This window comes from Globicephala melas, chromosome 2, assembly GCF_963455315.2.
Source record: "Globicephala melas chromosome 2, mGloMel1.2, whole genome shotgun sequence".
NCBI lineage: Eukaryota > Metazoa > Chordata > Mammalia > Artiodactyla > Delphinidae > Globicephala > Globicephala melas.
The window spans coordinates 137315911-137332619 of record NC_083315.2 but is presented as its reverse complement, the minus strand read 5'-3'; the positions used below and the strand labels follow the sequence as shown (position 1 = coordinate 137332619).

The 16709-nt window shown below is 34.7% G+C and overlaps 1 protein-coding gene across 1 annotated transcript in view; it reads right to left on the bottom strand.

The window, feature by feature from the left end:
* The window catches only part of SLC38A6 (solute carrier family 38 member 6), a 76653-nt gene that overhangs the window by 35204 nt on the left and 24740 nt on the right, over positions 1–16709 (bottom strand). The window contains exons 4-6 of the mRNA XM_030855159.3: positions 14882–14934; positions 11460–11499; positions 487–565 (exon numbers count right to left, since the gene is read on the bottom strand). Coding sequence (XP_030711019.1) covers positions 487–565; positions 11460–11499; positions 14882–14934 — 172 coding nt within the window. The remainder of the gene's footprint in view (positions 1–486; positions 566–11459; positions 11500–14881; positions 14935–16709) is intronic.

Here is a 16709-nt window from a genome sequence, read left to right as displayed (position 1 = left end):
CAAATTTTTTCTAATAATGCTGTATAACAGGATCTTACACAAGTATGTTGTAACGTTATCACTCTGATTTATCTTTATCACTATGGTTCGCTGAAAAGTGGCAGCAGAATTATCCACTCCCCTCCACTAAGACCTTTACTGTCAGTGCTTTCTGCCTTCCTCCATCCCCCACCCAATCTTTCATGTCCAGAAATTTCTCCTTTACTCTTCTCCAAGAGCTAGCTCATACCTGTCCTGTCCTTTCATGCCCCCATGGAATACAAGAATTACACTGGCACATCAGAGGGTTCACAGTGCAGTGCTCTGCACATAACGGAGCATCACTAGACATCTGCAGTGTTTTCTTCTCTATTATTACTCTGCCTCTGCCTAATTTGTAAGTGTCTTGAGGGCAGGGGCTACATTTATTTTACTTCCCACAAGGGCTTAATATGTATTTATTGAATTAATAAATGAATGGATACAATGTGAAATATTTTTTCTTACCCACTATGGTCTCCAGACAAAAATTCTGAAATAGCAGCAGGAAGCTCTGTTTTAATAATTAAAAGATAAGATGACATAGCTGCAAACAGAATAAAAAGAGTTCCTATTAGAATTCTATAATTTTTAACCATTTAAAGAACAATCTATCCAGAAATATGGATGTCCATTTGGGCTACAACAGCATGTGGAAGATTAATTCATACTGCACTATCCTCAAAGATAGATATATGCCAGGAATGGAGATAAAAATGGAGATAAATAACTTTGTAGAGAAGAATAATTGGTAAGCTCATTAGGTATCTTTTGTTTACATTTCAAGTCCAAGGCAAATGATTTAGGTAAAAGAAAGCATCTTGATTATAGCCTACTTATAAATGAAATTTTGCTTGAAGTTTGGCCAAAACTCTTAATGTTATTCCTCTGTCCAAGGCATTAGCAGTTAGTTTAGCAACATTTGATATAGACACAGGAGATAAATAAGTACAGCTAATAATTTTGATTATTTGTTCTTTCTTACTAGAGAGAGACCTCCCCCCAGAAGTCTCACTTCCTCTCTCTCCTTTTCTCTGCCACTGTCCTCCCACACACATTTTGGACACGTTATTATAAAACAATAACAAAGTGCACAGTGAGTTACATTTTAAGTTGTCCTCTAAAACAGATGAGAAAAGATTCAATTGCAACTATTAAGCATATTAAATAGACAAAGCTTATAACTTTTATTCAATTTTATTAACAGGGCTCATCTGTATTATGCAATCAAAACCTGAAGCTAGCATTATTTCTCACATTCTATCAGACAGGATCCAAGAACTTTTATAGCATTTTAATAATGATCTTATTTCTGGTATAGCTATAAAAAAACCCCACATCTTATTAACCTTCCATCATACACTAGGAAATGTTTAATATGGTTACAGAATACAGAACTCATTTATATGTAAATACTTGAGTTTAAACTTAAATGCTTAAGTATATAGAAACCCAGATGATTTAGAGTCAGTTTAACAGAGTAATAATCTCTGTTTCCCCCAGAGATTAAGTATATATTAAAAAAGAGCCAACAAGAATATGTCCATGAAGAATAGAGTGTACTCTGTGTGCATGTTAATTTTATTACTTATTTATATTTCAGGAAACATTTCACTTTCTCCTTGGACCTACAAAAACTAAGAACACAAATGAATGCCAAGGCTGAATGGCAAAAATGTGGGGGAAAACTGATTAAAAGGCTCAAAGAGTTTAAGAAGAAGAATGTATGCTTCTCAATAAACATATTTAAAAGTAGCTGAACTTCACAATTATTACAGTGCTGTGTGACCACTCGATCCTGGGGGGAAAAAAAGCATATATACTAGTTTGTGTATAAATTTACATGAAGATAGGCAACGCTTACATATACAAACACATACACTCTCTTTTTTTTTTTTGGTAAAACAACATGTACTTATGGCAAAGTAAAATTTAGAACAGTTAAGTAAATAGTCACTTCTCTGCAATGAAAATATACATATTCACATTTTCCAGTTTATGACTATTCCTTTTTTCCCAGCAGAAGTACAGCTGTTGAAATAAAGCCTTTTCCTCAGCAGAAGTACAGTACATTTCTCCAAACTCTCTGTTAGTTATGGGACATTACAATTAATCGTATGTGAAAAGGTATTCTAAGTTGTTCATATTCTCATAAGGAAAAATGCTACCAATTTGGTACAGAACAGAAGGAAGGTTTAGATTAACCTTCACCACTAAAGGATTTGGGGGTCTTTGTTTATAATACTTTATCTATTCCAAAGAATCATACACATATGGTGTGATGATGAAAATCATGAATTGAATATTCTGAAACTGGCCTAGAGCTACTTAAATATATCTTGCAAGGAAAAAAAAAAGTACTTGAAAACAAGGAATGCAGACTTCCTACACAATGTAATTTATTATCTGCCCATCAGTCTTTCTTGCTTGGATTAATCCAATACCACATGCTTTTCTAAAGTTTCAGACATTCATCTCTTTCAGTAATTTTCTATTATTTCTTTTAGATCTTTAGTTGTAAAAAGCTTCAATGAATATGAGATCATATTTCTTCCTAATATACAATCTGTCATTCTTCCCAGAATTTCTATTAGCCCCTGGCTAATCATTTGATCACTTTTATCCTCTGTTGTAGCCTTAACTCTTTGGTTTTCAAATGGGAGTCCTATTTCATTAGATTCCAGTCTGAAGAATCATGTATATTTCAAGAAATATGAACTCACCAAACATATGTTTCTCTCTCAGAAGAAAAGATCTCAGCATACAAGATATAAATATAATAAAACATGTAAAATACTGCTTCTTAGAGAATGCTGGTGTTTGTTTTAAGAGCTACAAAACCACAGAGCTCATGATGGGGAAAAACTCCACTGATTAAGCAAGTAAAACAAAGAAAGACACTATCCTTTTCACTGTCTAGATTATTTTTTCCTAACCACAAGAAAACTTTCATGCAAGGACTAGCACCTTAACATATTATATGTAGTACAGAGACAAACAAAAATTACTGAATATACATTAAGTTAGGAATACATCTTAGATTTACATAAAAAGAACAGTCAGCTCAATAAAATAAAGGGGAAAAGTTTTAAAGATACAAATTCAATAGGAATGCTCATATATCCATTGTTTTTAACCCAAAGGTTCACTAGCTCCAAAAGCTGCTTGCCAACACCTTTCATCTCATGTCTTCTATTAATAGCATAAGGAAGTGTTTAAGGACTTATCTTAGAGACAGGTCATAAGCAAGAACTTGTAAATGATTTTTGCTGACATCGATACATAGTATAGACTCCTAATACAAGACACACCATTTTGTCCTTTAAATTAATAGCTGTAACAGGGTCATCCACAAGAGCCATGGTTATAGCTAAGTGGTTCTGGCCTTCATACCACCAAAGCCAGAATTAGGGCTAGAAGACATACCTTGGTGACAGGTATTCAACCATTACAAATCATTTAGTTTCACCATATTAACTAAATAGGTATTCTTTTCTCCTTCATTTTAAACATAACAAATAGAACTCATTTAATAGAAATTTATTTCCCTGGGAGGGAAATAAAAAATCTGTCAACTTAATCGAAACACAGAAGTTGAAAGTATTCTTTAAAAGCCATGTGGAGAAGCAACTGTTCTATTAAGAAATGACTAAAATAGGGTAAAATTTGATTAGGCAATAGCAAGTAGTAAGGTATTAATATTGGTTGATCTAATCATAAAGAGAAACACATGAGTTGGGAGCATGCAGGCTGAGGGGAGAGATGTCAAAAACACAAAAGGGAAAAGTGCTCTGGAGGAGAAGAATTATAAGAACAGCTAACATTTGGGGGCTTAGTATGCCTATTCTAAGTGATTTGCAAGTTATTTCCTCATTTAAAGTTAAGTTTAAATTTATTTCCTCACCACGAACCTGTGAGGTAGATATTATTTATTTCACAGGTGAGGAAATGGAAGCACAAAGAGGTAACTTGCCCAAGCTAGTGATGGTGGAAGCAGCCCATCTGGCTTGAGAAATCTGCACTATTAACTGTTATGTTATGAGAAAGTGCAGAGAAGCAAAGTGGCGAAGAAATCCACCACAGGAAAAAGAAATAAGAAAAGTCTATCAAAAGGACCACTCCCCAGCATTGTTCTTTTTTCTTTTCATCACCATTTAAACAACAAATTGCTACCGAATGCTCAGTTTAGCAGTTGGGTTCAAAGAAAATAAAGAATTTCTACAACACAGAACATTAGTTAGAAGCGTTAAAAACACTTATAATGTTCATTTCACTTTGAGATGTGTTTTCATTTCAGTTTGTAGCTGGTTTGGTAAAGTGTTTAGTCAAGATTCCTCAGACAGGCTAAGAAGTTTCATGATAGGACTACTGCATTTACCACTACGATTCTATTGCATCTACAGCTATTACTGTAGTTTGGAAGAGAAAGTGTCCTGTTCTCACATATTTGAGATATTAACACTATACTGAAATTGAAAAAAATTAATACAAAAACCAATTCTTCTTCCCACAAACCCTGTACTCTCATAGGCTACTTTTTAGGACTCCCTTAAAAAAAAAACGACAAAGCTTCAATTGGAGTGTGGACCTAAGAAACCATTAATTTACAAAAATAATTATCCTTTTTGTTAAACACTTAAAAACATGTATGAAGATAAGATTATGTAGATCTATTTTTAAAACAGAATTAGGTTTTCAGCACTTGGAAGAAGTTCAGCAACTTCTTGAAGGATTAGTCAGCCAGCTCTAAACAGATGTACTATGGGAGGAAATAATGTTTGCCTTTCCTTCTAAGAGAGATTCAGTTTTACTTCAAACATGTTTTTAGTCATGGACAGCAACTGGTTTATTCTATTTAATGTGTCTTATTAACCTGGTGTTCCTAATAAATGTCCAAATGCCACTGAAATTATATCTCCATTCAAAATAATACACAACACAATCTCTCTCATTTTTAAAAAAGACTTTAAAAAACTCTGAAAACAAGGTCATTTCCCTAATTTGTGCACAAATGGAAATCAAAAATATATGGAGGAACTTCCCCCCCATAACCCTTGGAAAATATATATCTTTGTTTTACTATTTATCAAGATCTTAAACTTGAATAAAAACTGACCAGAATATTTACTATTCTGAGAACCTTATAATTAAACTTCAATTAACAATTGTTACTAAGAAATACAATATTTTCAAAACCTCTTTAAAGTGACATGTAACCAGTAAATTTTGTCAAAGGAAGGACTTGTAAGAAATACTCCCCTTCCAAATTTCCTTTATTTCTCCTATTTTAAGACAGTGCTTTCTAGAATTTCTGGACAATACTATTCAGGCCTCAAAAAAGCCGCAGTTTGACTACAGATGAGACGACCAGCAGATGGCGTTGTAACAGCACTCCCAATCCCTGTATCCCAGGAGATGGTACAAACCAGTAATTCTGAAAGACTTCAGTTACCTTACCCCCACCCCCCGCAAAAAATACACGCGCACACACACACACACACACACACACATTTCAGTAAGAAAGTAAAGCCAAAGGGTTTCTAACTTAATATTAAATCACGATTTTGAAAAATACTGAGAATTTGAAATTTTTACAGCTCTCAACTGAGAATGATCTTATTTATACCTTTCTGCTTATGAGATTTAGAAACTGTGCTACTTGACCACATAAAAGGGCTGCCGAGTTTCTCTTAAAACTTAGATACCCAAACTGAGGCGTTAATCAAGGCTGCTGTAGTAGGTCTGTGGGATCTCTGCCAGGCTGGAAAATCTGGGTCATTCTAGCAATTTCAGGAGGTTTCAGTAAGTCTACTAATGTTTAGGGTTTCCCTTCCAAAATATGTAACAGTGACTCAATCTTTATTCTCCTTTAAAGAACTAAGGAAAGAATATGCTATCCATAGTGGTCCTTCATATTTTAAAAGAGCAAAATAAGAATTTAACGTACTCCCAGGAGCCACTCACCTTGCGTTTTGAGTTGGGCAAGATATGAAACCAGAAATAACATCAATTAACTTCACTTTTATCACATACTCATCAGAGTTAACATGACTTTCAACATGACTAAAGATGATTTGAGGTTTACTGCTTGATTTCTAGGGATACTTTAGCCAACTGAGTGGTCTATCTCAGGAGTTCAAACACTTGTGAAACTACTTACTTTGGTTTTTAGGAAAAGAATCTCATAATGCAACACAATTAGAGGAACTATGTGGAAACTACCTGTACTTATTTGCTATTACAGTTCTTAATCCTTTAACTTGTAGTCCGCTAAATTCAAACTCTCAGCCAGAGTTCTCTTCTCTCTAACAGCATTAAATATTAAAACTCCCAGATGCTTCTTTTCTGACTTTATGTCCAAGCAACAATGACTCTCAGCAAATGCCCCTCCAGTGCCTGAGGCATCGGGCAGCTGGGGCCTCTCTGGCTCTGGCTCTGGCCTATTTTGGGCCCCTAATTCATCAGTGTTGGGAGGCAATCAGGAATTGCTTCTAAGTAGTATTTTACTACGTGGCTCTCCATTTTCTAAAGGTAATGGTTTCCATAACCCTAGAAAAAAAGAGTGCTAAATTTAGTGAGTCACATTTTTTTCTATTATAAAGTTTAGAGATTTTTCAAAGACAGTAGATCTTTCCAATCTATTTGTCAGACCACACTAGTGCCCTGTGACTAATACTTGGTGTGTGATTGTACTGGGGAAAAAAGGTTTTCTGTGAAGTTCTGACAGTCGATTTTTCCCTAAAGAAACCATATGCTCACTTATGTATTTTGTGTGGTCTTCTCTTGCCAGTTGATCTTCCTTTTTTAAAGGAATACCAAACCAGGTCACTGGCTTTTCCTTCTCTCCCTCCTTCTCTTATTCCTTACTTTCTTCCTATAATAAATAAGATTTATTAAACACCTACTAAGTGCTACGTACTTAAGAGCATAAATGAATGAGCAAAATTACTTAGATATATGGAATACAAAGATGCAGGGAATAAACTGAGTCTTACTAAAAGATCCATGTAACAAATATTGATCAAGGACAATTCATGATCATCTTGCTTCTAAAGGCCCCTGTTTCATTTTTCTCATAGATTCATCAGGGGCATAGAATCCCAAGAAAACTGAGAAATGTTTAAATGTTACAAAGAATAAGAGTCAGGAAGCATTAATCTAAGACATGATTATCCAACCTGAAAGCAGATGATATTAAAATACTTTATCTATTTTACATAAATAAGATCTAACTCTCCTCAATATTTTCAACCTTTTAATTTTTATATAATTCTAAACTATAAACCACTCTATGGACTTTCAAGTTTCTTTCTATCATTTATATAGTATATAAAATTGTCTCCTTGAAGCAAAATCTTAGGCTTTTAAACAGAATTTTTTTAAATGTCTCATTCATTCAACAAATATTATTTATTGAGTTCCTCTACCAGAAACTAGGTCAAGTTATGAAAACACATAGTTCCTGTCCCCAATGAGTTTTAAAAATCCTCAACATTTAATCTTTTCATAGCTTTACAAGTATTTACTATATCAGAGCAGAAAGAACAAAGCCTTTAGAAGTAGACAAAGTGAGATTTGAGTCCTGGCTGTATTAATGGGTAAAGGTAAGCAAGTCATTTATCCCTTCTGAGCACTGATTTCGACCTCTGTAAAACGAGGATAATATCATCTACCCTGAAGGGCTGTTGTAAGTATAATTAAAGTGTCTAGGAGGAGGCTTGACCTAAAGACAATCTATTATATTATTTTTCATTTCTAAACAACCACTGAAAAACTCCAAGCATGTATACTAATAGTGAATATACTATTTTTCAAAAATGCTATCTGAACTATATTATATATGCAGATAGGCATGTAAGAAGTGCAAAAATTTAATCTGATGCTATACACTTCATACCATCTTATAAATATCCAATGTATTTCCAATTAACAAAGGGAAAAGTCAAAATCCATTTTGAAAGAATAACATTAAATAAATCATATGCACAACATATTAAAGATCCTCCCAAATAAGTATGCTGTTTCTTCTCAAGCATACATGGCTTAGCGCTGTTAAGGGCTTCCACGGACCTAGCTTAGATTAATCAAGAAATTACTTCGTAAGCCTGGAGTTCTTAGATTTTAACCTCAGAGGCTCAGTGGCTGCCCTAAAGGGTAGTTCTAAGAACTGAGACTCCCCTTTCTGAAAAAGAACAGCATCCATGAAAGCTTTTAGAGCAATAGTTTCTGACTTGTTAAAGATACCTAAGAAAAGACCAAATCATCTTTTGAACCAAGAATAACCCTCCCACAAAACTTTCCTGTAATAAAAATATTTTAATGCTCTGAAGGAATTAACATGCCTATCAAAGTGCTAAATTAGAAGGTGACTTTTGTGGTAAGAAGGGACCTTAAGCTTCGTGCTTTTCCCATCCTACCCCCAGCAATTTAACAAAGAGGAAACTGAAGCTGAGAGGAATTTTCCCAACACACATGGCTACCTAATGGCAGAGATTGGAGCAGAAAGAATTCAACGTATCTGACTTCCAACCCAGTGTTCTGCTCACAAGAGCAAGCTTCCAATTCTATTATAATAAAGGAATGATTATATGCACATCTTGCTAAGACAAAAGAAAAAAAAGTTCTGAAAATGTTTCAGTTATTATTTAGTGGGCTCTCAATAGATAAACTTTTAACCAATGTGAAGAAAATCATGAGGACATTATTCTAAAAACTGAATAAGCATTACCAGCTTTTCTGAATTTGAGGGACATTAAAACTTTCTGTGATTGCTTCTAAGTCACTTTTTAAAAAAAGTTTCTGAAACAAAGCAAGCAAGCAAATCAACAAACAGTTGGAAGAACTGATGATTTATCTGCCACCAAATTCAGAATTCTTTCTAGAACATTCTGACAACTGACCAACCAGCTCTGTTTGAATGTCTTCAGGGATACAGAGCTTTATCAAAGGAGTGTAGGCCATCTCCATTATCACACAGCTTAGCATTCCAAATGAAACCAGACCAGCTTCACTGTAGAGTTCTACCCATTAGAACCAGTTCTGCCCTCCAGAACAATACTAAATTAGTCTAGTATCTTTCTATATTTCATGTTTAGCTTTTCAAATATTTAAAGCTAGTGATCAGTCTAGAAGTCCCCTTTTCTTCTTGATAAATATAGCTAGAATATTAAAAAGTACTTGGAAATAGCACATATAAATCATATTCAGCTCCATTAAGCTTAAAAAAAAGGTTTATCCAGTTCCAAGTATTGTGCTAGGTTCTGGGACTACAAAGAGAAATAAGACATAATCCTTGACAATATAGTGGGGAAGTAAAAGCATATACAGAGATAACTTCAACCTAATAACAGCAAGTGCTAAAATAGAGTCATGTCCAATAACAGTTGCACACCAGATTAGGGAACAAGGAAGAGATCAGGGTGAAGGATACAGAGAATACAACAGCAGGCATTTTGCCAGTCACAAATTTAGATCCAAAGTCCTGGGTTGAAAACTCTACATAAAATAAACAATAGTTAACCCTAATCCAAACAAAATGTGCTTGATGGTTCTTACTAATCATATAGAGAGGAAAATAAGGGATTGAAAATACCAAAACATACTTTCACATTAGCGACATTACAAGTGCACATTTAAGCAATACATATTTGCTAAAATAAAGTATTCCAAAGTAGATCTTAAACTCAATGATATTATATAGATTCATTAGGTAAGAGACTGGTTACTAACTGCTAATGTGAAGAGTGAAGTGTGTGTTAACAAGGAAATTATTTGGTACAACATCCAAGAAAGTATTCTTCTCCTTCAATAATGTATTTTTTTGCCCTGAAAATTCAAAGAATTAAAACATGAATGTTCAGGATTTCCAAAACAATGGCAAATACAATTTATTGTTGGAATGTTAATTTTTTCCTTGACCAAGAAACTCATTAAAGATGGAATTTTGCTGAACAATACTTAAAGTGAAATAGCTCATATCTCGAGTATCAGTTAAACTTTATTAAAGCTGTCATGTTTAAATTATTTTGAACTATCACAGATAAGAAATGAGATTAAAATTTCCTCTGACCATACCTTCTTGAATAAGATCCAAAGTGCATATCAACCTTCTCTGTATTTAACCTTAAAGTAAAAGTATTTATTTAGCACTCCAGTCAATGGTAAAAGAAAATTAAGATATCGTTCAGCATTTGTAACTTCTTTACAACATATACAAACATGATTCCCATAGTATTTTGGATTTAAATGTTTAATACATTTAGTCAATAACTATCAATAATTAAAAGTAATTTTTGTTTCTACATAGTTCTTGATATCAGGATCATATTTTTTTAATTTAATTTAATTATTTTGTTACGCGGGCCTCTCACTGTTGTGGCCTCTCCCGTTGCAGAGCACGGGCTCCGGACGCGCAGGCTCAGCGGCCATGGCTCATGGGCCCAGCCGCTCCGCGGTATGTGGGATCTTCCCGGACCAGGGCACGAACCCATGTCCCCTGCATCGGCAGGCGGACTCTCAACCACTGCGCCACCAGGGAAGCCCCTCAGGATCATTTTTTAATGGGAACAAGATGCAAGATAAATGTGAGAGTATTTTTCATTTGTCTCAAGTTTGTTTATTTTTTTTTATAAATTTATTTATTTTATTTATTTATTTTTGGCTGCGTTGGGTCTTCGTTGCTGTGCACGGGCTTTCTCTAGTTGTGGCGAGCGGGGGCTACTCTTTGCTGTAGGATGCAGGCTTCTCATTGCGGTGGCTTCTCTTGTTGCGGAGCACAGGCTCTAGGCGCTCGGGCTTCAGTAGTTGTGGCTCGCGGGCTCTAGGCGCTCGGGCTCAGTAGTTGTGGCGCATGGGCTTAGTTGCTCTGCGGCATGTGGGATCTTCCCAGACCAGGGCTTGAACCCGTGTTCTCTGCATTGGCAGGCGGATTCTTAACCACTGCGCCACCAGGGAAGCCCAAGTTTGTTTATTTTTTAAACCACGTGGTCATTTTCAATTTCTTGGTTACAAAGAAGATTGCCTTTCCACACCTGACACAGCCATGGAACACCACTCCCTCTAAAGCAGTACATGTCACTGGGGGCGATCAGGACAAAAGTACAGAGAAATACTTCAGAATCACCTGGAGAGTTTTTGCAAGCGGTACCTCACCACTATTACAACTACAGAAAGCCCATGCTTTAGAGGTGTGTGGCAGACCTAATAACAAGATTGAAATCAAGGGTTTAGCTGCAACTGAATTTAGAAACTATTGTCCTACAAGTGCTAAAAAGGATTTAAAAAAAAAAAAAAGAGTAATGAGGACAACACACAGGGCTTCTGAGACACCTATGTCTACAGAGGTTCAGGTTCCCAGCTAGACCTGTAGTAAGGCAAGAAGCCAAAGGAGGAAATCATTTCCATCACATTTATGCATAAGCAGTGCACTTTCAATTGCTTACCTCCAATATTTTGAATTATTATGGTGCCTGCTACCACCATCTAAAAAACAACAAATGTATTCAGAAGATGAAAGGGGAAATAATACAAAAGGATCAGTATTTTATTAAAATCCAATAACTATGACTTAAAAACAGATGCAGAAATTGAGTGAAGAGAAACTGAAAAGAATACACTTTGCCAGCCATTTGTAATATATAAAACTAACAATCATCACATAACCTTTCTTTAATAGTTCCATGGTTACTATAAAGAACACTTTTGTAAGTTTTCTTGGCAGTCATTTTTAAATAGTTAAAAGTGTTAAAAAGCTAGTAATCAATGGTTATCAAAGTACCAAAAAACTGAAATTGAATCTATCTGCTCTCATTCTCCCTTTTTTACTGGTTTTATCACTTTGCTTTGTTAGGTAGACTGAGATAGTCTCAGGTGTGTTGTGTCAATGCCGTACTGCACAGAAGGGAATAATATAGTCTGCGGAGTGTATCAGCTTGGCATACACCAAGCCTTGAACATCCCTGTCGCAGGGATTAATAAAGTCTAGAGCAGAAAACTCTATAGAGCCCACATATTCTCACATCTGAAAATTGAAGCAAAATGTTTTAAACTCAATAATATGAAGTAGACTGAGTGCAAGACAACAGGAGGTGGTGAAGAGTGTAATATATTGGAGAAGTCCTCCCGTTTCAAAATGGGGCAGCTGCTGCACAGCTCTGGCCAGTTGCTGACATGTGAGAATGTGAATCCAGTGTAGCTCAATCTTCTGCTTTTTCAAGAAAAGTCAGAAATTGAATTCTTTTAAAATGTCATAACTCTTTGTTGGCAATCAGCTAAAAATAAAAAAGATTTGAGCCAAACAAAATATGCCTGAGGACTATGTTCAGCCTGCAGGCTTGCTAACTTGTGATCTTTGATGACATTCCTGGGAAACTCAGGATAACACTTTATCCATTCTTGGTCATCAGATGTACTCAGGAGAAATGATTAAACATTCTGCTTCCACTTGGGCCTTTCAGTCACTTATATCTTGGTGGATCTGTACCTCCAATGTATGTTTCGAGCTGACTAGCTATCTAAGATCATTACTACATGGACTGGGAAGAGATGACCCTTCCTCTCCTAGAAATTCCATCAGTGACACAGCATTTGCCTATCCTGGGAATAAACTAAGTTACTGAGACCTAAAAGCCTTGGGGTCTGGAAAGCAGGGATAATGATAGAAACACTTGGCAAGGTGTCTTTGAATGTGGTAACTGCACTCTAACATTTTCCAGAAAAATCTCTACATATCAACCCATTTAAAAATTAGTTCCAAAGTGTCACTCACAGTTATTTGTGAAAAGACTTTTTTGAAATTTTTGTATACTATTTTTCATATGCAATTGATACCTATTGTCAATCACACATGAAATTTGGATTTTTCTAAGAATATACTGCAAAAAGCAATAATATCAGCTTAGTGATGACTATCTTCCCATTTTTTGTCTGAATTTAAGCATTTTTGATCTAGAAAGTCAGTATATCTTTCCATCAATCTATCGATCTATCGATATTTCCAGTGCCTAGCACAGTGCATGGCACATGGTATTTGCTCAATAAATATTTGTTTGACAAGTACATAAATCCATTTATAAACAATTAAAAATTTTCCTTAAAAAGTTCAAAGCATTTCAAAAATATTTAATTTTCAGAACAATGTTACCCTATCATATGTCATATCCATATTCATATAATATCTGGAAAGAAGGAAATAGGAAAGTTTCAACCCAACTGTGGAAGTTGAGAGAAAATATGAAACAAACAACTCCTCATTTAGAGTATTCTCTGTCTGTGTATCTGCCTACTAAGAACTGTGTGCATACATTAAAATGATAATGCAACTATTGTAGAGTTTTAGGAAAAGGGGACTCTCAATAATCCATGTTCTTCTTGTAGAGTCTGCTGCTATCCAAGGAATGCAGGAAACACCAATGTGGAATAACAGTGATGATGCTTAGGCATGTTTACAGATTATATTAAATTAATTGGAGAGTTTTCTTATATAAATAACATTTTCTTCTTCCTTGATTAAACTGGATACAGTTAATTGATCATGATTATACCAAACATCCTGATCTTCGAGAAAGAGAAATTGTTTAGATGATTAACAAAAACCTTTACCCTCAAAAGTAACATAGTCTCCATTTAGTTCAAGTTTCAGGCTATTAAAATAAGCTCCAGGGTTTCCCTGGTGGCGCAGTGGTTGAGAGTTCGCCTGCCGATGCAGGGGACACAGGTTCGTGCCCCGGTCCGGGAAGATCCCACGTGCCAGGCCCGTGAGCCATGGCCGCTGAGCCTGTGCGTCCGGAGCTGTGCTCCGCAACGGGAGAGGCCACAGCAGTGAGAGGCCCGCGTACCGCAAAAAAAAAAAAAAAAAGATAAGCTCCAAACCATGAGGTTACACAGTATGATTTAAATATTCTCTTTGTGCTTTAAAACCAAAGTTAATTTGAATGTAAATACACATTCCTCCCCACCATTACATAGCTATATCTTTTTCCTCCCAGACTCACTTCTAAGAAGTTAGTTCGGCAATCTACAAATACAGCATCGTTTTATATTAAAAACAAAACAAACAAAAAATACAAACAACAGATTTACAAAGAAAAAGTCCTGTTTGGAACCAACATGTAAATGGGTTTTAGAAGTATGATAGCTCTTCAGAAATAAAAAATTATTAAAGCACTAACAATAATATTTAACTACTGATTACCTGTGGAAGAAGACAGTATTTCCTCTACCCATTAAATTAGTTTAGTATGCCTATCACAGATGAATGCCCAATAAATACTGTTGTTATTTCTCTTATTCTAAGGAGGAAAAGTAGTAGATTTTGAGTCTGGAGTCCTATGTAATACTGGCCTAAGTAATTGTAGACAAATAGGCCCCTTCCCTTCTCTGGGCCTTAATTTCCTAACCTATAAATGAGGGGACATCTAGATCATCTTTTAGCACTGTTCAGCTCTTAAATGATATGATCTTCTAATTATCAGTTTTTTTAAACATGCTATAAGTTTAATTCTATGCTTCTGTCTTGTCCTGTCTTCACGAGAATTTACTCAGATAATATAATCAAAATTAATAAGAAAAACTTAAAGCAGGCCATCGTTACTGATTTAAAATTATACAAGCCATTGTTCTCCTTCATTAGGGTAAAAAACACTAAAAAAATTTAAGTGTTGAATTAAATTTATCAATGCATTTTTAGGAAGGGCACAGAGATTTCTTCTCTCTCTTCCTGCTCCCATCATTCTCTTTCTTCATTTTAGTTTCCTTTTATTCCCTTAATTTCTTTCTCTTATATATACTTGTCTTTTCTAACTGGAAATGGAAGGAAAAATTCCCTTCAGGATTTTGAACACAGCAAGGAGAAAAAAATAATTACCTTTCCAGGTAATCCAAATGCAAAGAGTCCAAGATCTTCATAAGATGTCACAGCTGTTAAGAGAAATTATAACTGTTACTTTTACACAAAACTATTTGTGTGCCAAGTCTTACACAGAAGAAAGCTACTCCACTACTACCTGATAGCTATTGAATTGTCACACTAAATTTAAAGCAGAAGTAATGACTTTGGGGGAAACCCGAAAACTTATGATCCATGAAGACAGCGTCCTCTTAGAATAAGTAGAGCTTAGCAATTACCAAGGTTGTCTAACAACTACCCAGGCTGCATAAATTCAAATAGAATAATTACTCAAGAACAACACACTTCTCACTAAACAGTACTTGCAGACTACACTGTCCAAATGTAAGTTTCCATTGGCAACAGTTTCTGAAAACTGCTGTGTAAATAAAACTTGATAAAGTACAAAAGTTGTATCATACTTTCAGAGACATTCACTTTTCCAGGCTACCTAGGATATGATAATGTATTCATGATAGAAACAATACCCTCATCCTGCAATAAGGGTATATATTTTCTTTTTCATCATAAAGAGTATGAAATTACATTTTCATTCCACATGTTCAAGAAGTGTGATCACAGAAAAGATGAAAATTAAATGGCTCATAAAAGAACCAAATGTGTCCTTAGATGATAAAGCTTCATGTTATAACTAGTGATGTCACAGGTAAAAATAAGAGAAGTAAAAACATTTATATAATCCTAAATTTGAAAAGTCCTTAAACTTATAGTGCTTACACTGAAAAAAAAAAAAAGCAGGTTAGCAGACACTAAGGCTTGCTTATAGCAACACACATTTCCTATTGAGTCAAAGATACGTCTCATCATTTCTTAAAGAAAGTTTTTAATATATACTCTCAAGATATACATAGGTTTCTTTACCACTACATTAACAAAAAAACTCCCTTATACTTTCATAAACAAAGTCTACCACGTATGAAAAAATAAGCATTTTGAAAACCACACATGGTCTGTACATGTTATAACTATTACAAATTCAGAACGAAAACAGTGAAATGCTAAAAAAATAAGTTTTACTTAAAACAAAAATTTTTAACATTTTAAACTTTTTTAAACTTTAATTTATTATCAGAGTAGATAGAAGAATTTCAAAACTTTTTGGATGACACAGCTATTTTTTATTTTACTTTTTTATATTATTATTTTATTTTTTTGGCCGCATTGTGTGGCACGCGGGATCTTAGCTCTACGACCAGGGATCGAACCTGTGCCCCTTGCAGTGGGCACGTGGAGTCTTAACCACTGGACCACCAGGGAAGTCCCAACATGGCTATTTTTTAAAATTATTTACATACTGCTCAACAGTGGGCAAGGACAATTTAATTTTGAATTTGGAACATATAATTTGATTATAAGTAGGAACCTTTATGCTTTAACAATGAAAGACTTCAATAATAATCTTAGAGAGGTAGACTGTAGATATATTTTAGAACATAAAATTAAAAAGCAGAGTTAAAAAACTAAGAACTGGATTTTTTTTCCTCCTATGTGAAATGCTGAAATTCTTTTTTTCAAATACACATGTTCTAAAGTGAATGTCAACACAAAAATTAATAATTATTTCAACCAATAAATCTTTACTAGTTTGTTTTCATATTCCTAAATATAGTTAAGAGATAATGTTATATAGGGGCACAATTTCTTATATTTAACTTCCAAAGCCTTGGTATATATATTAAACCAGAAAATTCTCTAAATGTTAGCTTCTATCTAATTTGACATTAAGAAGGTAATTTTGTTACATACTAGGTGTTTGTGAACCAAGTCTCCAGAAGGTCACTCTGTC